The sequence below is a fragment of the Molossus molossus genome, unplaced genomic scaffold, assembly GCF_014108415.1.
Source record: "Molossus molossus isolate mMolMol1 unplaced genomic scaffold, mMolMol1.p scaffold_m16_p_13, whole genome shotgun sequence".
NCBI classification, from domain to species: domain Eukaryota; kingdom Metazoa; phylum Chordata; class Mammalia; order Chiroptera; family Molossidae; genus Molossus; species Molossus molossus.
In genome coordinates this window covers 31,152,300-31,176,549 of record NW_023425348.1, presented here as the reverse complement: position 1 = coordinate 31,176,549, position 24,250 = coordinate 31,152,300, and the positions used below count along the sequence as shown (strand labels likewise).

Sequence of the window (24,250 nt, the reverse complement as noted above, 5' to 3'; positions counted from 1 at the left end):
ATTAGCTTTGCCTGTTCAAGAAATACATATAAATGGAGTTGTATAGAATGTAATAATTTGTGTCCAGTTTCTTTTACCAAGCATCGTCTGTGAGATTCACATTTCAGCATTTATTGGAAGTTTGTTCCTTTTATTGCCAAGTGATATCTATTGTATGAAAATAATATGTCTTACTGTTGTATAGCACTGATTAATTTTCAAAGAATTAGAATAATTGTATTGTTCTCATTTTCAAATGAAGAGCACAAATGTCCATTCTAGAAAGTTTAATGTGATTTGCTCAGTAAGGCACTATGCCTAACAGTCGTCTTAAATTTGACAATCTCCAGATTTTTGCACAGTATATTTTTATAAGAAAGCTACATATAAAAGAGTTGAATATAACTTATTACTACCTTTTAACAAGTTCTGTCTCCTACTATAATATTTAACATGAAATAAATTTAATTTTGGACATACTGAGTTTGAGGTGCTAATTCACAAGAAATTGCTAATTGACAATTGGGTATATTAAAATATCACTCAATAGAGAGGTAAGGGCTTGGACTATTATTGGACACATGTTGGGTAAAAAATTTGATTTGCATTTAGAAATAAATTGCTATTTTAAAATCTATCTTCACCAATCAGTTAGGATTTATGAGGACAATTTAATATCAGGTAATACCATGTTTCTTAATAAGGTAAAAATAATCATTATTTTGTATTATTTTTAAGTATTTGAGTAATTAACTTATTTATAATTTAAAATTGTCACAAACTGCCCTGGACGGTTTGGCTAAGTGGTTAGAGCGTCACCCTTCAGACCAAACGGTCACAGGTTCAATTCCTGGTCAAGGGCATGTACCTGGGTTGCAGGTTAGATCCCCAGCCCTGGTCAGGGTGGTGCAGGAAGCAACCAGTCAACATGTCTCTCTCATATCAATATTTCCTTTCTTTCTCTCCCTCCCTTCCACTTAAAAAAAAAAAAGTCCATCTGGTATGGCTCAGTGGATCGACCCATGAACCAGGAGGTCGCCAGTTCTATTCCTGGTCAGGACATATGCCCAGTTTGTGGGCCTGATCCCCACTGGGGGGCATGCAGGAGGTGGCCAATCAATGTTCTCTCTCAGTGATGATTCTATCTCTCTCTCCCTCTCACTTCCTCTCTCTCTCTAAAATCAATAAAGAAAAAAAGAATTATTTTTTTAAGTCACAAACTTAGAATATTTTTATTGCTTATATAAATTTTACTTCAAATGAATAATTAAGATTATACTTAATGATACAATATTAGAAAATATTTTCCTAAAATTAGTACATAGCCCTGGCCTTTTTGGCTCAGTGGTTAGAGTGTTAGACGGTGGACCAAAGAGTCACGGGTTTGATTCTGGCCAAGAGCACATATCTTGGTTGCAGTTTGTCCCTGGCCCTGGTCTGGGTCATGCAGGAGGCAACCAATAAATGTGTCTCTCTCACATCAATGTTTCTTTCTCTCTGTCCCTCTCCTCCCTCCCTCCCACTCTATCTGAACATAAATGGAAACATATCCTTGGGTGAGGATTAAAATAAATAAAAAGTAAAAAAATAAAATTAGAACATAAATACCCTGTAATTATTTAATAATTTTATAATTGACATGAGATAGAAATAAAGGATATAACAATAAAACATATTGTTCCTTTTTTTTTTTTTTTTTTAATCCTCACCCGAGGACATTTTTTCCATTCTTTGTACAGATAGAGTGGGAGGGAGAGAGAGGAAGAGAGAGAGAGAGAGAAACATCGATGTGAAAGGGACACATCGAGTGGCTGCCACCCGCACGACCAACCAGGGCCGGGGACAAACTGCAACCGAGGTACGTGCCCTTAGCGGGAACCGAACCCGGGTCTCTCCGGACCGCAGGCCAACGCTCTAACCGCTGAGCCAAACTGGCCAGGGCAAAACATATTGTTTCTTAAATATTTTATTCATCTCATATTGGCTTAAATGTTGCAAATATCATCTAATTTTTCATATATCTGTTCATGTTACCTCCATTGCCCTTTATTTAAAATAAACCTTTAATTTTGATATTGTCTAATTGTTATCTTTATGTTTATACACTCTGGGTCTTCTTAATCCCCCTCCTTCATTATTTATGTCTGTATAAGCAGAATATAAAAAAGCACTAATTCATCTTTATTATAAAAATAACATTAATATTACCAGATTGGAGTTAAATATATGTGTGTATGTGTGTACACAAATAGTATATAGTGGCAGAAAATGTAACAAATTTAATTTAAAATAGACATAAAAAATAAATAAAATAACCATAAAATACAAAATACACTCTAAAAATCTTAAAGTTAAATGAGTGTGATCTAGTTGAACACTGAAATTTATTGAGCAGTGAAAATATTATGTATAAAGATACAGATTATATTTCTGGATGGGAAGATAATGTTATAAGGGGAAAATTATATCCACATTAGTTTGGGGTTGTACTGTATAATCAGTAAAATTGCCTAAAAATTTTTTGAACTTCGACAGAATTATTCTACTCATAAGAGAGTCATAGATATTATTAACTCACAATTTTCAAGTAGACTTAAACTCTTCCAGATTAATGGGAGGACAGAAGGAGCATGTGATTCTGCATGGGATTGTTGTCTGTGCTCAAATATTAGATGAGCTTGCTGGCTGGTGTGCCTCACTGCACCCCCTGTAACCCAGCCAGTGGAGTGTTAACACTTTTTAAAATTATGTGTGTGTGTTGCCCTGGCCGGTGTGACTCAGTGATTAGAGTGTCAGCCCACGCACCAAAGAGTTGCAGTTTGATCTCTGGCCCTGGTCAGGGGTGTATGGGAGGTAACCAATCGATGTGTCTCTCTCACATCGATGTTTCTCTCTTTCTCTCTCTCTCTCTCTCTCTCTCTCTCTCTCTCTCTCTCTTCCTTCCTCCCTCCTACTCTATCTGAAGATAAATGGAAAATAATCCTCAGGTGAGGATTTAAAAAATAAAATTATGTATGTCCGTATGTATGCTTAATGTATTTCCCTGTCAGTGATTTTTGGATCTTCATCTGAATCCTTTTGAATGTGAATTACTGGGTTTTACTTTAGCCTATCTGAAATTAGTGATGTGACAATGTCCATAAAATAGGGTCTATTCTAGGGGTCTCAAACTTCAGCACATATCAAAATAATCCAGAGGGTTTATAAAACTCCAATTCTAGTCTCTACCCCTTGAGTTTCTGTAGGTCATAGGTGAAGGTTGAGAGTTTGTTTCCAAGGTCCCCTGTGGTGTTGATTCTGAGGGCTCAAGAACCATGCTTTAAGAATCACTGGTCTTGCCTCTCACTTCTGTCTCCATTAACAAGAGCAGGAAGATGGAAGCTTGAGAGAAATGGAAAATTCTAGGATAACACTGCAAGATTGTATTTATTTCCAGTCACAGAACAATGGTGCAGTGTAAATTTTACAAGGTCATTGTCTGAAAACAAAGCTTTTTTCTAATTCACAGTGACTTCTTGCATATCTATCACACTTGTTTTCATTTTCAAAATATATTGTCATTTTAAAACTGTCTTCTTTAGTCCCTTTTTTATTATAATTTGCTTTGTGAGGACTACAGATGTATCAAAATAGAGCCAACATTTACAGACATTTAAAGAAGTAGTCTCCCCAAAGTTGGTGATATTAAATATGAATAAGCTTCAAGTAGGACACTTACACTAAAACACAATTCACTGAAATCACATTTTTTTACTTTTAACTTTTTAATTTTTTAATTAAGAATGAACTTTTGAGGGGGCTAACAGTGATAAATTAGACATACATACTAGCAATAACAGTGCATTGGCATTGCATTGGTTTTTCAAAGAAATAAAAAAGCTAAAAGTAACCTTTTTGCTGAAGCAAAGAATCAAATGTCACCTTCTCAATAGACTTTTCTGGGTTTTTTTAAAGCTAAAGTATTTTATTTATTTATTTAAATTTTAATTAATAATTTATTTATTTTTGTTACAGTTGTTTCCCTTTTTCCCCACTGATACCCCCTCCCCCTTTCCCCACCCTGTCCCTAGCTTTGTTGTCCATGTTCATTGTTCATGAATACATGCATATAAGTTCTGTGGTTTATCTCTCCCCCACCACCACCTCTTCTGGAGATTGTCAGTCTGTACCCCACTTACACGTCTCTGGGACTACCCCATTCCTCAGACTGTTATGTTCATTATATTCCACAAATAAGTGGGATCATATGATACTCGTCTTTCTCTGTTTGGCTTGTTTCACTTAGGATGATACTTTCCAGGTCCCTCCATGTCGTCTCAAAGGATAAGAGATCTTTCTTTCTTACAGCTGCGTAGTACTCCATTGTGTATATGTACCACTGCTTTTATATCCATTAGTCTACTGATGGACACTTGGGCTGTTTCCAGATCTTAGCTATTGTAAATAGTGCTGCTACAAACATGGGGGTACATATATTCTTTCTGATTGGTGTTTGAGGCTTCTTAGGGTATATTCCTAGAAGCGGGATCACTGGGTCAAATGGCAGTTCAATTTTTCATTTTTTGAGGTAACACCATATTGTTTTCCATAGTGGCTGCACCAGTCTGCATTCCCACCAGCAGTGCACTAGAGTCCCCTTTTCTCCACACCCTCGCCAACACTTGTTGTTTGATGATTTGTTGATGGCGGCCATTCTGACAGGTGTGAGGTGATACCTCATTGTTGTTTTAATTTGCATCTCTCTGATGATTAGTGATGTTGAGCATTTCTTCATATGTCTCTTAGCCATTTGTATGTCCTGTTTGGAGAGGTGTCTATTCAGTTCCTCTGCCCATTTTTTAATTGGGTTCTTTGTTTTCCTTTTGTTGAGCTGTATGAACACTCTATATATATTAGAAATTAACTCCTTATCTGATGTATCACTGGCAATTATGCTCTCCCATAGAGTGGGTTGCCTTTCCATTTGGGTTGTTGTTTCTTTTGCTGTGCAGAAGATTTGAGTTTGATGTAGTTTTCTCTTTTAATTTAAAATTGTCCTGCTTGAGTACCAGTTCACTGTTTGCCTACTCTATTTAAACTTTTTTGAATTTTTCTACAGCACCTATCACCTTTTAATATACTGTATAATTTACTTAGTTTTTAACTTTATTGTTTATTATCTTATCTCTGTTCTCCACATGAAAGTAAGTTTCTTCAAGGACAAGGATTTGGCATTTCTCTAATTCCTAAAATACTGCTGAGCACATAACAAAATAATACACCTTCAATAAATTTGTCAAATCTTAGAATCAGTTTGGAAACAACTTTATTTTAATATCTGTAATAAATTTGTTGCACACATGATATAAGAAATGTAGTCAAAGAGGAAAACAATAACCAAAATAAAAGTATAGGATGTTAGAAATCGTCCAAGACAGGGGCTTCAAGCTAGAATATGTGAAGACTTTTCAAAGGCAAACTTGGGATCATTTTAACGAGATGAGTTGCATCAATTTCTCGATGTACTCTCAAATGGAATTGAGAACTAGCCTGTGGTGAGATCCTGCTGGTACTCTGTCCCCATCTCCTTATTTACAGTCATTTTTCTCTTATTGTATTAATGAAGGACCTCACCCACTCATTCTAAACAACATGAAGCATCTTTCTGAATTGTGAAAAATCTCTGGTGCTCCAAGCAAAGACATAAGAGTGAGAGATGCTAATAGCTGGATAACAAATGATTTGACAAACCAAATGGTTTATGACTGAACTAAATTAAAGATGAGCCTAACTGAGTTTCCTGCTGGTTTCATTAGAATTAGCTTGGATAATAGATCCGTGTATGAGTTGGGGGCTGTAACTTGGAAGGAATTTAAATATTTTAGTGAAGATATCATGACAAAACCTTTTTCATTCCTATCCCAAGGTTTCTGAGAACTTATGTCTAACAACAAGAAATGTGTACAGAACTGATGCTATCCTGTCTCATTCTAGCAATAGTTTATTCAGTAACAGATCCATGGCCCAGTGTTTAAACATTCCATAGCATCAAGAGAGATATTTCAGTACAATTTTATGCTTAAGTACTATTTGTAAACATTTATAATGATACTGTTAGACTCAATTGGATACTACTAATAATTATAATAATAACTTACTTCTGAAGATTTTTCTATAACACATAGAGCCTGCCACAAGAAATACATATGTTTAAAAATGCAATTTATATATTCTTAATCAAGGAAAGTTTGACTGATTAATAAAAGACTTTCAAGCATACCCAGGCACCAAAGTGGAATTTAACATACTAGATGCTAATTAAGGAGTGTTCTCTTGGAATCGATATTTTTGGCAGGGAGAGGAAGACAGCTGTATCAAGCAGAGGGAGACATTTCACCTCAATGCCAGCTCAAGGTCACCATCAGCTGATGCGGTGGGCAGCTCTGGAGTCAGAACTGCCCATCAAAATGGTCCTGGGTTGGACTGAGATGTCCAGGTCTTACTACTTCCACATCCATCAGTCATTGAATGTGTGGCATTCTAAAACAGGACATGACTTTGAGCAAGGAGGCTATCTGTAGCTGACCCTAAGCAAGAGACGGGAAGGCTGTCTGCAGAGAGCCTCCCCGCAGCTGGAGCAAGGACCTCTCACTGAAGGGAAGTCTGGGCAGCACATGCCAGTGTCCAGCACAAATTTATTTTATTTTAGAGGAGAATGTTTTGGGGGTAAAGGGACAGAATACAAGTTCAAGGGGAAAAGTAATGATAAAACTGACTAAAGAGAAGTGTGAGTATTCTTGATTATTTTATTCATTTATTTGTCTTTATTGATTTTTAGAGAGAGAGGAAAGGAGAGGGAGAGAGAGATAGAAACATCGATGAGAGAGAACATCATTTGGCCACCTCCTGCATGCCCCCCACTGGGGATTGGGCCCACAACCTGGGCATGTGCCCTGACTGGGAATTGAACGGTGACCTCTTGGTGCATGGGTCATCGCTTAACCACTGAGCCACACCAGCGGGGCTCTTGTATTGTTTTAAATGATGATGCTAAATAGTAAATCATGATAGTATTTAAATTTTTTGGACACATAAAAGGTGAGGTAAAATTGCCTCAAAAACGTTAATGCTTATAATATGCTGGAAATTTCATTATTTGCGGCTCCTTAAGGTATGGTAAAAAAAATTTTAGATGTCAACTTAAAAATATTGTTTTTCAAAATCAATTTAGGAAGTGGGTGAGCAAAATATGTTTGAAGAATACTGATCTAATCTAACAGGCCATTTTATGAGTGACAGTAGTCTGAGAAGCGCATGTTTGGCGATTTCGTCATTGTGTGAACGTCATTGAGGGCACTTACACAAACCTGGGAGGTAGAGAACCTGGGAGGTAGAGCCTATGACACACCTAGGTTTTTTGGTATGTCTCGTTGTATATGCTGTCCCTTGTTTCTTCCTTACCTAGTGGTTGTGAAGACCCATTATGCTACTGTTTCTGAATGTACTTCAAAGAGAATAAAGTTCTCATCAAGAGCTTCTTACCCTAAGGTGCCTGGACCCCTTCAAACTGTGCAGCAATGTGCATATTTACATATATACATATATACATTCTGCTGCCCACCCCCCGTGTCCCAGCTAATTGACTTCTGGATTCAAGTTATTTTCTCTCTGAATCTCTTACCTAAGGCTTGTGCTATTCTGACCCTCTTGCATGCCCTTGCCTCTTCCCTGTTTCAAAGATGTGAAACAGTCCCTATGCAGAGAAACCTCTGTGTATCCCATCTTATATGTACTAAATCATTCGTGGTCTCCACAGGGTGATCTAGTGTATGCAAACTATGCACGAACTGAAGACTTCTTTAAACTCGAGCGGGATATGAAAATCAATTGCTCTGGGAAGATTGTGATTGCCAGATATGGGAAAATTTTCAGAGGCAATAAGGTAAAAATTCTCTTTTTTGTTCTCCATAAATGTAAAGTGGCATTGTATCGTATATGTATAGAATCATATCCTTAAAACTTTCTGGGGACCATGATCCTCTCATGTTCTGTGACATGCCCACCTGACAGGAAGGACACTTCTGCTAGCTTACAGACCGGGGTTTAAAAGTGGGTCACTGCAGTGTGGCCACTGTCATAGATCAGGGGCAATCGAGCAGAGTTTTCCATACCTGCAAATTATGCCTATGGTCTACAAAGAAGTGTGCGCTGGATTTGTGGTTAACCTTGATTCAGTGGCTTTGTTTTAAATATTAACTTTGAAAATATTTACCACATTAAATTTTAATATGAATTGTTATAAGTAATGAGGAAAACCAATTTATACATACATAGCAGTTTTTAAAGTTACTATCACTTGATTTGTATAGATATATAGATATATAGATCTATATATTTATCTTTCATGGAGTGTGGGTAGTAACCACTCAATGCGTCTTTCTCACATCGATGTTTCTCTCTCTCTCTCTTCCTCCCTCTCTCCCTCCTGCTCTATCTGAAGATCAATGCAAAAATGTCCTCGGGTGAGGATAAAAAAAAAGGGGGAAATTAAATTTTAAAAACATTCCCTTTCAGCCATAGAAAAAATGGGAATCTGGCTCGCTTGTTGTGCTTCTAGACTAGTAGAAGGAAACAGCATGAACTTGCTACCTGTGCATTGCTGTATCCACATAGGCTCTGTGAGGGCTGACACTTTAGAGCTTGTAGTAGGGGGTTGGGGAAGCCAGTTCTCTGTGAGATGTTCTTAGTTGTAGGTCTAATGATAAAAGATTAAAGATGAAGAGCTTGGTTACTTATTTAAAAATACTTTTGAGAATATAACCAAATTTGGAACAACCAACCTGAAGCAAGAGAGACATTGTGTTTCACAGGTTAAGAACGCCCAGCTGGCGGGGGCCAAAGGAGTCATTCTGTACTCAGACCCTGCTGATTACTTTGCTCCGGGGGTGGCACCCTATCCAGATGGCTGGAATCTTCCAGGAGGTGGTGTCCAGCGTGGAAATATCTTAAATCTTAACGGTGCGGGGGACCCTCTCACACCTGGTTACCCAGCAAATGGTGAGTGATCAGGCCTTAATTATCGGAGGAGACTTAACACTTTAATTGATTTTATTAAAGGACTTCCTTTGACAACAAAATATGTCTTTTTTTCTTATTCTCTCTGCATCTAAGAAATAAATGGAAGAATTTTGAACTCTAAACATTATTGGTTCCGATCCTTTACCCCTTGTTTGGAACCCTTGGGCCTGATTGGTTTTGGAACTCAGACATTTTCAGATATTTTAAAGTAATACAGTGCATATACCATACATTGCATAACACACACAAAGTCTAGGACAATACAGAAAGCAAGTACATAAATATTTTTGCAGCAAAATGTATGAATAATCATACCGAGCTGGGTTATAGAACTAGTATAAATAAACTTGCATCTGCTTAAGTCAAATTTCGCTGTCAAATGAGTTTACATCAAATCAGGTTTTCTTGCCAAGTAAATTGCTTCCAAATGTATGATTTTCACAGTTTGGGAATTTCACAGTTGTGGATAATGGTTAGTAGAACAGAAGTTCTATATGCCCTGAGATGGAACATTTAGAACATAAAGTCCAGAAGACACTTTTTGCATCTTTGTTATATAAAGACAATCATATAACTTTCAAGAGTTTTTCCTAAACGCCAGCTCTTCACATGATTAACAATTATTTAAGGTAAGTAATGTTATCGTCTCTATTTGATAGGAGGAAAATGAGGTTAGGAGAAGTAAGCAGTGTGCCCCGGATTATCACATCACTAAATGAAGACCTGGGGTTCAAGGTCAAGTGGTCTGGCTCCAGCATCCACATGCTTGTCTTGTGCTGAAATAGTCTCCTGTTCACTGTAGATCATTAACAAAGGGAGCTAATTTACTTGAATGTTCTTAGCTATTTGATGACATCTACAAAAAACTATGATCATTTAGTTTGTGTGGTTTAAAACTAACTGAGGTGTGTAACTTGGATGCAATAGGTTGCCAAAGTGTCTATGGCATTTCCATATTTACTCTTCATCTGGGTTTTTTAAATTTTTTTACCAAAATGTAGATTCCACCAAAGTTTATGAACTTTGGCTTTGTAAATCTTTTTGAAACATGGTACATTGTCACAGATTATTTTTTTAAGTGCAACTATTATCCTATAATAAAATTACATAAACATACCTGGACTAAACGTCATTTTTAAATTCCCAAGTTAAAAAATAAAGCAATTTCTCCCGAGATCTGTTAGTTATGTAAAGCTAAAACTATGGACATAAAATGAGAGTAACTTGAATATTTCTGTGGATTATTCTCTCATTTAAACGATGGCATTTTAGTAAGGAGAGTCATGTTATCCCTATGAGGCATATATTTATCGAATTCCCATTGGTGCCCTATTCTTTTAAAAAAATATATGTGTATATATATATATGTATATGTGTATATGTGTGTGTGTGTGTGTGTGTGTGTGTATACTTTTTATTATGGAACAGTTCTAACATACATAATGTCATATAGGTAATATACATAATATATAACAATATATAATGTGTGAAAGAGGTAATTATCAACATTTTGTCAATCTTATTTTATCTGTTCATCTTTTATTTATTTACTTTTGATTGTTATTACTCTAGACTATTTTTAAACAAATTTCATGCAACATACCATTGTTATTTTACCCATAAAAAGAAATAGACTTTATAATCGTGAAGTTTTTAGTAGACAATTTACAATTTTTCTTAAACTAAAGAAATGGCAGAATGTGGGTGTACATGCACTAAAATTTACAGATCCTAAGAGTTCAGTTCAATAAATTTTTAAAAACTGCCTCCATCTATGTTTCTCAATATACAATAAAGGACATTTCCATGAGTTCGGAAATTTCTGGTCTGTTTTCACTGCACTCCTCAGAAGCAACCACTGTCTGATGTCTGTCATCATTGATTAGTTTGCCTGGTTCTTAACTTAATGTAAAATGAATCAAACAGTAGGTATTCTTCTATGCCTTGCCACTTTCACTCGGTATAATGATTTGAGATTTATCCATATTACTGAGTGTATTAGTAATTTGTTCCTGTTAATTGCTGAGTAGCATTCTGTTGTGGGACTCTACTATTCATTCATTCTCCTGTTGACAGACACCTGGACTGTGTCCAGTACTTGGCTAAGATAAATGGGGCTATGATGAGCAATTGGTACAGGTCTTTTTGTGGACATACGATATGTTTTCATTTTGGGGGGGTATTTACCGAGAAGCAGAATTGCTGTGCATAGTGCACATTTCTGTTTAACATTGCTTTTCAAAGAAGTTATCCAAAGTGACTGTATAATTTTACACTCTCACAAGCAATGTATGAGAGTTTTAGTCACTCCACATTCTGGCTAACATTTGAAATTGCCTTTTTTTTATGTTAACAATTCTAGTAGATGCAATATGAAAATATGTTTAACATGACTTACAGAAAATATTTTGAAAAGGATCAAATTTTTATTAGAAAAATATTCAACATTTTTTTCAGAATATGCTTATAGACGTGAAATCCCAGACGCTGTTGGCCTTCCGAGGATTCCTGTTCATCCCATCGGATACTTTGATGCACAGAAGCTCCTGCAGTAAGTTTGTAAGAAACAAACAGATGGCCTACTTCTCTTTATTGGCAGACTTCCACTTCTGGTTTTTATCTCTATTATTTGATATTGAAATTCTCTGAGGTGGGTGAAGCAGCCGATTTTATCACCATTTTATAGAATCATGGTTCTGTCCTGGAGTTTGCTCTACATGTTGGTATGCAGTGTGTGACAGCCGTGAACATGAGCCTTCCAGATCTCCAGATGCGGGAGCACGCTGACGAACTGCTGCAGCCGCTGTGCTGTGAAACGGGTCACCCCGAGTCAGAGCCCTGCCCCCCACAGGGGCTCCCAGGGTGGACTCAGCGCATCCAGGATGTAAACCAGGCGCATATGGAAATCACGGGGCTGTTCTGATGGGAAGTTTTGGTTCAGGACTCCCCCACAGCCTTGCTCAACTTGATGCTACCGCCCAGCACTCTTTCCTTCCTTCTCTTTCTCATGACCCCTCTCAGACCTGCAGAGCCGGCCAATGGCTTTCTCAGCCTTCCCTCCATCCCTGCTATTTTAAATCTCTTACTCCCCTAATCCTCTTACTGTCTACTTCTTGGAGGACCTGAGAGCAATTTTCATGTCTGTTCGTCTACCCCCTATGCTTGCTTTATTCAAATGTCTCCCAATGTGTTATTGCTTAACCTGGCTTTGCCACGTTCTCCCCTGCCTTCTCCTGCCTGCCCTGCCCTTTAGGACCGGAGGGAACACCGACTTCTGAAAGCAGGATTGCTAGGGACCACTGCGTCTGGCCGCTTCGTCCCTTTTCATCTAGTTGAAGACATTCTTGATGGCTTTATTTTAGTGACTGTAAAAAACTTTATGTAACCTAGTGCGGTGTTGTCGTTTTTAGAGCTGAGGAGCCTGACGTCAGAGAGTTGGAGGGATCTCTCCAATTTGAGGGCACATTAAGGGATAGCTTCCTGGTGTTTTTATCTTTGGGACTCTTAGCTTTACCACATGGATTAGGATTCAGGGTTGGCATGGATTTTTAGGGCACCATGGATTATGCTTTTGTCGAAACATGTTTATAAATAAAGTCTAAATAGTCATGATATTTAAAATATAAATGTGAAAAAATAAAAGATGAAAGTGATGTTAACATTACTTCTACAAGTGACAAACAAAACTACACAAATCTTTAATAATTGATAAATATTTAAACACACTGGCTATAACAGTGCTGGAAGCCATTAAAAACATTCTGTACAAGATAATTTAATGATACAGAAACATGTATGTGCTATGCTATTAAGTGAAAAAAGCAGATTTCAAAACAATGTATATTGTGATCGCAGTTACATAAAAAAAACTACATTTATATAGTTCAAAATTCAAAGGGGTATACAGTAAAAGGTTTCTCCTTTACCCCAAAGGCATTCAGTGTCACATGTATCATATATCATTGTATGAATACTTTTAAAATAACTTTTTATTGATTTTTTTTTTAGAGAGAGAGAGAGGAATGGAGAGGGAAATAAAGATAGAAACATCGATGAGAGAGAACATCAAATGGCCACCTACTGCATGCCCCCTCCCCCTCATTAGGAACTGGGCCAACAACCTGGGCATGTGCCCTGGCCAGGAATCCAACCTGCGACCTCTTGGTGCATGGGTTGATGCTCAACCACAGAGCCACACCAGCCGGGCTTATTGTAGAAATATTTTATGTATAACAAAGCATGTATGTATATGCTTCTTCACTTACCTTTTATGCCTTTTTATGCATACTAAATTCTTTGCTGTTTTAACTGTTGATTAAGCTTTTTGCCAGTGTAAAATGCCCATTCTTGTTAATCGATGCTTTGTGTGTGAAATTTTATTGTAAATAGATAAATTTGATGGGACATTATTTTAAATTATATTTATTATTTCTGTCTCCGTAGTGAAATAGGAAAAGGAAAATAAGCATTTGCCTGATATAGCATTTTATTTTTTTATTTTTTTTTTTTTTGTTTTTTTTTTTGTGTTTTTTTTTTTATTTTATTTTATTTTATTTTATTTTTTATTTTTTTTTTTGTTACAGATATTTTACCTTTTTACCCCATTGGCACCCCCCACCCCACCCCCCCTCCACCCTGTCCCCGGCTTAGTTGTCCATGTCCATTGGTCATGCATACATGCATATAAGTTCTGTGGTTTATCTCTTCCCACCCCCCACCCCCCATCCCCTCTTCTGAGGGATGTCAGTCTGTGCCCTACTTCCATGTGTCTGGGTCTACTGTATTCCTCAGACTGTTATGTTCATTATATTCCGTATATAAGTGAGATCATGTGGTATTTGTCTTTTTCTGCTTGGCTTCTTTCACTTAGGATAATACTTTCCCGGTCCCTCCATGTCGTCTCAAAGGATAAGAGATCTTTCTTTCTTACCGCTGCATAGTATTCCATTGTGTATATGTACCACAGCTTTTTGATCCATTCGTCTACTGGTGGACACTTGGGCTGTTTCCAGATCTTAGCTATTGTAAATAGTGCTGCTATGAACATGGGGGTACATATATTCTTCCTGATTGGTGTTTCAGGCTTCTTAGGGTATATTCCCAGCAGTGGGATCACTGGGTCGAATGGAAGTTCAATTTTTAATTTTTTGAGGTAGCACCATATTGTTTTCCATAGCGGCTGCACCAGTCTGCATTCCCACCAGCAGTGTATTAGAGTCCCCTTTTCTCCACATCCTCGCCAACACTTGTTGTTTGATGATTTGTTGATGGCGGCCATTCTGACAGGTGTGAGGTGATACCTCATAGTTGTTTTAATTTGCATCTCTCTGATGATTAGTGATGTTGAGCATTTCTTCATATGTCTCTTGGCCATTTGTATGTCCTGTTTGGAGAGGTGTCTATTCAGCTCCTCTGCCCATTTTTTAATTGGGTTCTTTGTCTTCCTTTTGTGGAGTTGTATGAGCACTCTGTATATACTGGAAATTAACCCCTTATCTGATACATCATTGGCAATGATGTTCTCCCATACAGTGGGTTGCCTTTCCATTTTGATGATTGTTTCTTTTGCTGTGCAGAAGCTTTTTAGTTTGATGTAGTCCCATGTGTTCATTTTCTCCTTTATTTCTGTTGCCTTAGGTGATGTATCAGTGAAAATTCTGCTCCGTATGATGTCCGAAATTTTGTTGCCTACATTTTCTTCTAGAATTTTTATGGATTCACGGGTCACATTTAAGTCTTTTATCCATTTCGAGTTTATTTTTGTGTATGGTGTAAGTTGATGGTCTAGTTTCATTTTTTTGCATGTAGCTGTCCAGTTTTCCCAACACCATTTATTAAAGAGGCTGTCTTTACTCCACTGTATGCTCTTGCCACCTTTGTCAAATATTAATTGAGCGTATTGCCTTGGGTCCATTTCTGGGTTTTCAGTTCTGTTCCACTGGTCTATATGCCTGTTCTTGTGCCAGTACCAGGCTGTTTTGGTTACAGTCGCTTTGTAGTATAACCTGATATCTGGTATTGTGATCCCTCCAACTTTGTTCTTCTTTTTCAAGATTGCTGTGGCTATTCGGGGTCTTTTTTGGTTCCATATGAACTTTTGAAGTATTTGTTCTAGTTCTATGAAATATGTCGTTGGTATTTTGATGGGGATTGCATTGAATCTATAGATTGCTTTGGGTAGTATGGACATTTTAATTATGTTAATTCTTCCAATCCATGAACAGGGTATGTTCTTCCACTTTTTTATATCTTCCTCTATTTCTTTTTTCAATGACCTGTAGTTTTCTGCAAATAGGTCTTTTACTTCTTTGGTTAAGTTTATTCCTAGGTATCGTAATTTTTTGGAGCGATGGTAAATGGGATTGTTTTTTCAGTTTCTCTTTCTGTGAGTTCATCATTGATGTACAAGAATGCCGTCGATTTCTTGACGTTAATTTTGTATCCTGCTACTTTGCCAAATTCAATTATTAAGTCTAATAGATTTTGATGGAGTCTTTAGGGTTTTCTATGTACAATATCATGTCATCTGCAAATAATGACAGTTTCACTTCCTCCTTTCCAATTTGGATCCCTTTTATTTTTTCTTCATGTCTGATTGCTGTGGCTAAGACTTCCAGTACAATGTTAAATAAGAGTGGCGAAAGTGGACATCCCTGTCTTGTTCCTGTTCTTAATGGAAATGTTTTTAGTTTCTGTCCATTGAGTATGATGTTGGCTGTAGGTCTTTCATATATGGCCTTTATTATGTTGAGATATGATCCCTCTATTCCTACATTGCTGAGCGTTTTTATCAGAAATGGATGCTGGATTTTGTCGAATGCTTTTTCAGCATCTATTGATATGATCATGTGGTTTTTATTCTTCATTTTGTTTATGTGGTGTATCACGTTTATTGATTTGCGAATATTGTACCAGCCTTGCATCCCTGGAATGAATCCCACTTGGTCATGGTGAATAATTTTTTTGATGTATTTCTGGATCCGATTTGCTAGTATTTTGTTCAGGATTTTGGCGTCTATGTTCATCAGGGATATTGGCCTGTAGTTTTCTTTCTTCGTAGTGTCTTTTTCTGGTTTTGGAATTAGAATTATGCTGGCCTCATAGAACGTGTTTGGAAGTCTTCCTTCTTCTTGAATTTTTTGAAATAGTTTGAGGAGAATGGGTGTTAGTTCTTTTTTGAATGTTCGGTAAAACTCCCCCGTGAAACCATCTGGGCCTGGGCTTTTGTTTGCTGGGAGAGTCTTGATTACCTCTTCAATTTCCTTAGTTGTTATTGGTCTGTTCAAGTTTTCTATCTCTTCCGGGAATAGTTTTGGGAGACTGTGTGTTTCTAGAAATTTGTCCATTTCGCTGAGATTGTCGAATTTGTTGCCATATAGTTGTTCATAGTAGTTGTTAACGATCTTTTGTATTTCCGTGGTGTTGGTTGTTACTTCTCCTCTTTCATTTCTGATTTTGTGTATTTGGGTTCTCTCTCTTTGTTTCTTGGTGAGTCTAGCTAAGGGTCCATCTATCTTGTTTATCTTTTCGAAAAAACCAGCTCTTTGTTTCATTGATCCTTTGAATTGTTTTTTTGGTCTCTATGTCATTTATTTCTGCTCTGATCTTTACTATTTCCTTCCTTCTACTTGCTCTGGGGTTTTCTTTTTGTTTGCTTTCTAATTCTTTAAGTTGTGAGGTTAGACAGTCAATTAGAAATTTTTCTTGTTTTTTGAGGTAGGCCTGTAGTGCTATGAACTTCCCTCTCAGAACTGCTTTCGCTGCATCCCATAGATTTTGTGTTGTTGTGTGTTCATTTTCATTGGTTTCCAGGAAGTTTTTAATTTCTTCCTTGATCTCCTCGGTGACCCATTCATTGTTTAATAACATGCTATTTAGCCTCCATGTGTTGAAATGTCTTTGCATGTTCTTTGTGCAATTGATTTCTAGTTTCATGCCATTGTGATCTGAGAAGATGCTTGATATGATTTCAATCTTCTTGAACTTGTAGAGATTTAGTTTGTGTCCTATCATGTGGTCTATCTTTGAGAATGTCCCATGTGCACTTGAGAAGAATGTGTATTCTGTAGTTTTGGGGTGTAATTCTCTGTAGATATCTATGAAATCCATTTGGTCTAGTGCTTCATTTAGAGTCTCTGTTTCTTTGCTAATTTTTTGCCTAGAGGATCTATCCAGTGCTGTCAACGGGGTGTTGAAGTCCCCTGCTATGATTGTATTGTTGTCGATTTCTCCTTGGAAGTCCTCCAGAAGATTTTTAATATATTTTGGTGCTCCTATATTGGGTGCATATATGTTTATCAAGGTTATATCTTCCTGTTGGATAGATCCTTTCAATATTATGTAGTGGCCGTCTTTGTCTCTAGTTATGGTCTTCATTTTGAAATCTATTTTATCAGATATGAGAATTGCTACCCCAGCTTTTTTTTGCTTTCCATTTGCTTGGAAAATTTTTTTCCATCCCTTCACTTTCAACCTATGTGAATCTTTTGTGGAGAGGTGGGTCTCTTGTAAACAACATATAGATGAGTCATGCTTTCTTATCCAATCAGCTACTCTGTGTCTCTTTATGGGAGCATTCAATCCATTTACGTTTAAGGTGATTATTGATATGTACTTATTTATTGCCATTTTTGTTTAGTGTGGTTCTATTTTTCTTCCCATTTCTACTGCTATTTACAGCAGTCCTTTTAGCATTTCTTGCAGTGCTGGTTTGGTGCTAATGTATTCCCTTAGCTTTTTTTTGTCTGGGAAGCTCTTTATTTGATCTTCTATTTTGAATGATAGCCTTGCTGGGTAGAGTAGTCTTGGATTCAGATTCTTGTTTTTCATGACTTTGATTACTTCATGCCATTCTCTTCTGGCCTGTAGTGTTTCTTGTGAGAAGTCAGCTGAAAGCCTTATGGGGTTCCCTTTGTAGGTAACCTGTTGCTTATCTCTTGCTGCTTTTAGGATTCTCTCTTTGTCTTTAATTTGTGGCATTTTAATTACTATGTGTCTTGGTGTGGGCCTGTTTGGGTTCTTCTTACTTGGGACTCTCTGTGCTTCTTGAACTTGAATGCCTTCTTCCTTCACCAAATTAGGGAAGTTTTCTCTCACTATTTTTTTGAATATATTCTCTATCCCTTGCTCCTTTTCTTCTTCTTCGGGGACTCCTATGATGCGAATATTATTACGTTTCCAGTTGTCCCATAGTTCTCTTAAGCTGTCTTCCTGTTTTTTAATAGTTTTTTCCTTTTGTTTTTCTGATTGGTTGATTTTTTCTACCCTGTCTTCTAATTCACTGATCCGGTCCTCAGCTTCCCCTACTCTGCTTTTTAAACCTTCCAATGTGTTTTTCATTTCGGATATGTCATTTTTTATCTCTTCTTGTTGGTTTTTAATTTCCATTTGGCTTATTTTCAGTGTCTCTATGTCCTTACTCATGCTGTTCAGCTTCCTCAAGATCATGGCTCTGAATTCTAGCTCTGTTAACATGCCTAATTGCTCCACATTGATCTCATCTTCGGTGGAGGTGTCTTGCTCTTTCATTTGGCTTCTGTTTCTGTGTTTCACCATTTTAGCTATCACTGTGGGCTTTGGAGCCTGTCAAGTTCTCCCTGTGGGTGTTGGTGTTCTGCTGTTTGTGGCTCCCTCTCCTGTGTTTAGATGAGCGAGGGAGGACCCGCGTTGAACACCACTGTCAAGTCTTACTTTCCTGGTTAAAGTTGCCAGCCCAGGAAAGGTACTGTTATCCTCTAGCTTTTTGCCTGGAGGCTAGCAGTCTAGGTTAATTGATGAGTTTTGGGTTGTCCGTTGATTGAAAAACTCCCTCTGGTGCTCAGCCAAGGGGCTTTCACGAGGGTGGGGCAGATGCTGGTCGTTAGTGAGCCTCAATTAACACTTCAATGGCCCACAGGGTGGGGTTGGATCTCCGAGGGAGGGGCTGCTGCCTCTCCCCAGAGCCCTGGGAAGGAGCAATGTGGCTACCGTCCTGAGTGGCTGCACTCAGCCAAAGCTCTGAGCGCCCTCCAAACCCCGAGTGTCCCGACACAGTTCCAGTCCAGTGTGCCCTCCCTCCGCCGGAGCCCAAGGTGAGTGGCTGTGGCTGTTTCAGCCTCTGTCCCGGCTGCGCTGTGGGGCCGCCTGGGGGTGTAACCCGCGGGCGCCGCTTATAGCTAAGGCCGCTGCCGAGCTGCCGACCGTGCGCTCCCAGCCCCGTCTCGCGCTTCGCAAGCCTACCGGGATGGAGTCAGTGTCCCTCGTTGTATGGTCCTCGCAAGCTGCTTTTCTGTTGGTTTTTCCCGTCGATTTGTCTGTGTTATAGTTGTAATTCCAGTTTGGTTCTGGGAGACGGTCTGTGTAGCTCCGTTCACTCCGCCGCCATTTTTCCTTCCTCGATATAGCATTTTAAAACCGATTATTTATAATTACTTTTTTCATGAGCAGATAATCTTATCTATTGTTTCAGTATTGGGTATGCAGTCGATTCTAGGTCAGGTTCTAGGTCAAGAAGAACATATTGTTCTCCAATATGTAGGAAGGGAACAAGCACTTGTAGGCAGGCACAGAAAAAGGAGGAAACTGATGTTTTCCACTCTCAAGTTTGTCTTGAATATATTCTTTTATCCGCTGTTACTTAGCAAAGGTACATTTGGTTTCCATGCTCGGATCAAGAAAAAGTCAATCCATGTTTTTTTGTTTGTTTGTTTTTAATGTTTTTATTGATTTTTTAAAGAAAAAGGGAGGGAGAGAGACATTGAAACATCGCTGTGAGAGAGAAACATCTGTCAGCTACCTCCTGCACACCCCCTACTGGGGATCAAACCCGTAACCTGGGCATGTGCCCTGACCTGGGATTGAACCTGGACCTCTCAGTCCATGGGAGATGATCAATCTACTGAGCCACACAAGCCAGACTCAATCCATGTTCTTAATTCAGTCTAGGTGGAGGCGTTGAAATAGACCTGCAAGAACCCCACCATCCCATAAATATTATCAGATCTCTTTCTCAGTCCCCTGCGAGGAGTTAACCAGGGCCGGTGGCATGTGCTGGCTGGTCTGTCTGAATCCCACCTTTCTGAATGAAAAAAAAATGTGTGAAACTTTCAGGGACTGCTGATTGAAGTGAAATCTTTCCCTTGTTCTTCCTCTCTCCCTAATGTATGTGTGTAAAAGTACTTTTGTAAATGATGACCATATACATATTTTGAATGTATTCATCAGTGAGAGAAGTAACATAATGGGTGGAAAATCCCGAAAAGTTTGTTATTGAGCTGTCTCTTCAGAGTATGCCCTGGAGAGCACGCTTCACATGGTTTACCACTGGAAATTGGTAACACGGCGTTTGAATTCTTAACAAATGTTTGAATCTCAGCTGTACCACTTGGTCTGCAGGACTCCTGTGTTACCTAAGCTCGCTCCGCCATGTGCCCCCATCTCTGATGATACCACTGGCTTCGTAAGGGTTGTAGTAAGGACCGAAATGTCATATCAGATGCAAAGCACTTTGCACTGTCGCTGACTCAGAGAAGCTCTGATGAACAGACACACAAGAAAGCAAGTTCATTGACATTTTAACTTGTAACTTCAAAGTTTCCTTCAGCTAACAATAAGTTTTGTGTTCCACAGAAACATGGGTGGGACAGCAGCACCCGATAGCAGCTGGAAAGGAAATCTCAACGTGCCCTACAACGTTGGTCCTGGCTTTACTGGAAACTTCTCTACACAGTTAAGAGAGTCTCTCTCTCTCTCTTTTTTAATCCTCACCTGAGGAGACTTTTTCCATTTGTCTTCAGACAGGGTGGGAGGAAAGGAGGGAGGGAGGGAGAGAGACAGAGAGAGAGAGAGAAACATCAGCGTGAAAGAGAGACATTGATTGGTTGCCTCCTGCAGGACCTGGACCAAGGCCAGGGACTGAACAGCAACCGAGGTACATGCCCTTGACCGTAAACAAACCCAAGACTCTTTGGTCCGCTGGCCGATGCTCTAACCACTGAGAAAAACTGGCCAGGATGAGACTCTTTTTATTTTAACTCTTTTTTTTTTTTTTTTATCTTCACCCGACGACATTTTTCAATTTTTTTGTTCAGATAGAGTGGGAGGGAGAGAGAGAGAGAGAAACATCAACATGAAAGGGACACATCAAGTGGTTGCCACCCGCACGACCCAACCAGAGCTGGGGACAAAATGCAACCAAGGTATGTGCCCTTAGCGGGAACCGAACCTGGGTCTCTCTGGACCGCAGGCCGACGCTCCAACTGCTGAGCCAAACTGGCCAAGGCTATTTTAACTCTTTTTAAGGGAAAAAAACTTTTTCTTTTTTAAAAAAATGTTTTTCTTTATTGATTTTTTTTTTATTAGAGAGAGAGGAAGTGAGAGGGAGAGAGAGAGATAGAAACATCAATGAGAGAGAACATCGATTGGCCGCCTCCTGCATGCCCCCCACTGGGGATTTGGCCCCCAAACTGAGGCATGTGCCCTGACCAGGAATCAAACCAGCAATCTCTTGGTGCATGGGTCAACACTCAACCACTGAGCCACACCGGCCGGGCTTTTTTTTTTTTAAAGGGGATCAGAGAATGAGGCTATTACAGATGGGGGCAAACAAGTAGTTTTTTCTTATTGTTTTTTAAGATGTTTTATTGATTTTTAGAGAAAGAACAGAAGAGAGAAACATCGATGTGGGAGTGAAACATCAATCGGCTGCTTCTTGCACACCCCTCCCCAGGATCGAGCTCACATTCCTGGCATATGGCATGTGCCCTGAACGGGATTGAACTGGCAGTCCTTTGGTGCACGGGACAGTGCCCAACCAACTGAGACACACAGGCCAGGGCAGAAACCTTTTTTAAAAAAATTTGTATTTTTTAAAATGTTTTTATTGTTTTTTTACAGTGAGAGGGATGGAGAGCCGCCTCCCACGTGCCCCCTACCAGGGATGTGCCCTGGATGTGCCCTGACCTGGAATCGAACAGGGACCTCTCAGTCCATGAGATGATGCTCAATCCACTGAGCCACACACATCGGGCAGAAACCATTTTTTAATTAAAGAAAAAAAAAAAGAACAATTGTGTATGATTGTGTGGTAGTCTGTTAGCCAGTGTTTTTCTAAAGTGTTCTTTCTGTCTGCATCAGAAAAGTCAGGATGCACATCCATTCCAACAACAAAGTGACAAGGATTTGCAATGTGATTGGAACTCTCCGAGGAGCCGTGGAACCAGGTGAGACAATCAGCAAATATCAGAGGGACAAGTCTTCTGTGCCCGGTACCGGTCTGAGCTCTGGGACTATCAGGTGAACAAGCAAAACAATGTTCTACCCTAATGGAACATACGTAGACACAAAGTACATAAGTATGAAATAATTTTGTATTTGTGATATATATTGTAAAAAAAAAAAAAAAAAAAAAAAAAAAAAGGAAGGAAGAAAGAACGAAAGAAAAGTAAATGGTGGGGCTAGGTTGGTCAGATGACCAAGGTTGGGGATAAAATGTGCATGCTTTGCTTAAAGCACCGGTTCTCAACTTGTGGGTCGCGACCCTTTCACAGGAGTCACCTAAGACATAACAGTAGCACAATTACAGTTATGAAGTACAATGAAAATAATTTTATGGTTGGGGGTCACCACAACATGAGGAACTGTATTAAAGGGTTGCGGCATTAGGAAGGTTGAGAACCACTGGCTTAGAGGATCAAAGGGAGGAAGGGCAAGGAGCGGTGGATTATAGGTGTTTTCTCGAGTTTTCTGGATTTATTTACTACATAGTTTTGCATGTGGATATATCTTCATGATAATTCTAAATATCTATATAAAAGACATCACTCAGAAAATTAAAGTAACCAAGCCCGGCTGGTGTGGCTCAGTGGTTGAGCGTTGACCCATGCACCAAGAGGTCGCCAGTTTAATTCCCAGTCAGGGCACATGCCCAGGTTGTGGGCCAAATCCCAAGTGGGGGGCGTGCAGGAGGCGGCCAGTTGATGTTCTCTCTCATCGATGTTTCTATCTCTCTCTCCCTTTCACTTCCTCTCTCTCTCAAATCAATAAAGGGAAAAAAAAGAAAGAAAATTAAAGTAACCTTGAATTAATGAATTTTTTTGCAGTTTTTTTTTTTTTTCATTGACGTTGATGAACTGTTTAGACACATGATTTCCATAGGATTTCAGATGACCTGGAGATTAATACATCTAATAAAAAGTCTTACTTCGTTATGTTTCAGTTCTTCAGAAATTATTTGGTTATTTGTTTTTAGCAAAACAGATCCAATTAAACTCTATATGTTTCTGACAAGAAGCCAATGCTGTCCTTCAGTGATCGAAAATATTGATATGTTTCCAGTGAAAACTAAACAATACATAACTGCCTGTCTGTTGAATCTTACTGAGTGCCTATTTTTGCCAGCTCTGAGCTAAGCACTGGGGATGGCAGGATAAAAAAAGACACCATGTGAGGACAAGGAACTCAGGGCTGGGAGGGGAGCCATACATTTAAGTGTGGTAAGTGCTCTTCCAGATATGAAAAGATTGCCCTGAGGGCTAGGTGGGGAAGCATTTCTCTCCCACCCTGGAAACTAGGAATGGTTCATAAAGGTGGAAAATATTTGTTATTTTTTTCCTCTTGTATTTTTTTTTTTTATCCTCGCCTGAGGACATTTTTTCATTTTTTGTTCAGATAGAGTGGGAGGGAGAGAGAGAGAGAAACATCAATGTGAAAGGGACACATCGAGTGGCTACCACCTGCACAACCCAACCAGGGCTAGTGACAAACTGCAACCGAGGTACGTGCCCTTAGCGGGAACCGAACCCGGGTCTCTCTGAACCGCAGGCTGACGCTCTAACCGCTGAGCCAAACTGGCCAGGGCAAGGTGGGAAATCTTTGACCTGTACCTTGAAAATAAATAGAAGGACTAGGAAGTGGAGAACTTGGTATGGGGCCATTTTGTTCTCTTAATCTGAAAATACTGGAAACAGTGCTGAGTCAGTAAGAGAGGAGTGAATAGGATAAATTTATACCTAATTATCATTACACATATACCTATAATTACTGTAATTTGCTTATCACTTTCATATTTTCTTTGTATGTCAAAATCAGAAAAAAAATATATAATGTGTACACAAGTCGCTGTCTTCCTTTGGGTCTTTTTACTTATTTTTTATTGATTTGAGAGAGAGAGAGGAAAGAGTTATCAATTTGTTGTTCCACTCATTTACACATTCATTGGTTGATTCTGACTGGGGAT

At 38.8% G+C, this 24,250-nt stretch overlaps 1 protein-coding gene across 2 annotated transcripts in view; it reads left to right on the top strand.

The window, feature by feature from the left end:
* Positions 1-24,250, top strand: part of FOLH1B (folate hydrolase 1B) — a 59,694-nt gene that overhangs the window by 12,200 nt on the left and 23,244 nt on the right. Inside the window, exons 5-9 of one of the 2 annotated variants that reach the window (XM_036257860.1) lie at positions 7,775-7,900; positions 8,829-9,015; positions 11,494-11,587; positions 20,644-20,742; positions 22,150-22,235. In XM_036257860.1, coding sequence (XP_036113753.1) covers positions 7,775-7,900; positions 8,829-9,015; positions 11,494-11,587; positions 20,644-20,742; positions 22,150-22,235 — 592 coding nt within the window. Of the gene's footprint in view, positions 1-7,774; positions 7,901-8,828; positions 9,016-11,493; positions 11,596-20,643; positions 20,743-22,149; positions 22,236-24,250 lie in introns of those variants that run through there. The other variant, XM_036257861.1, reaches the window with a different exon arrangement.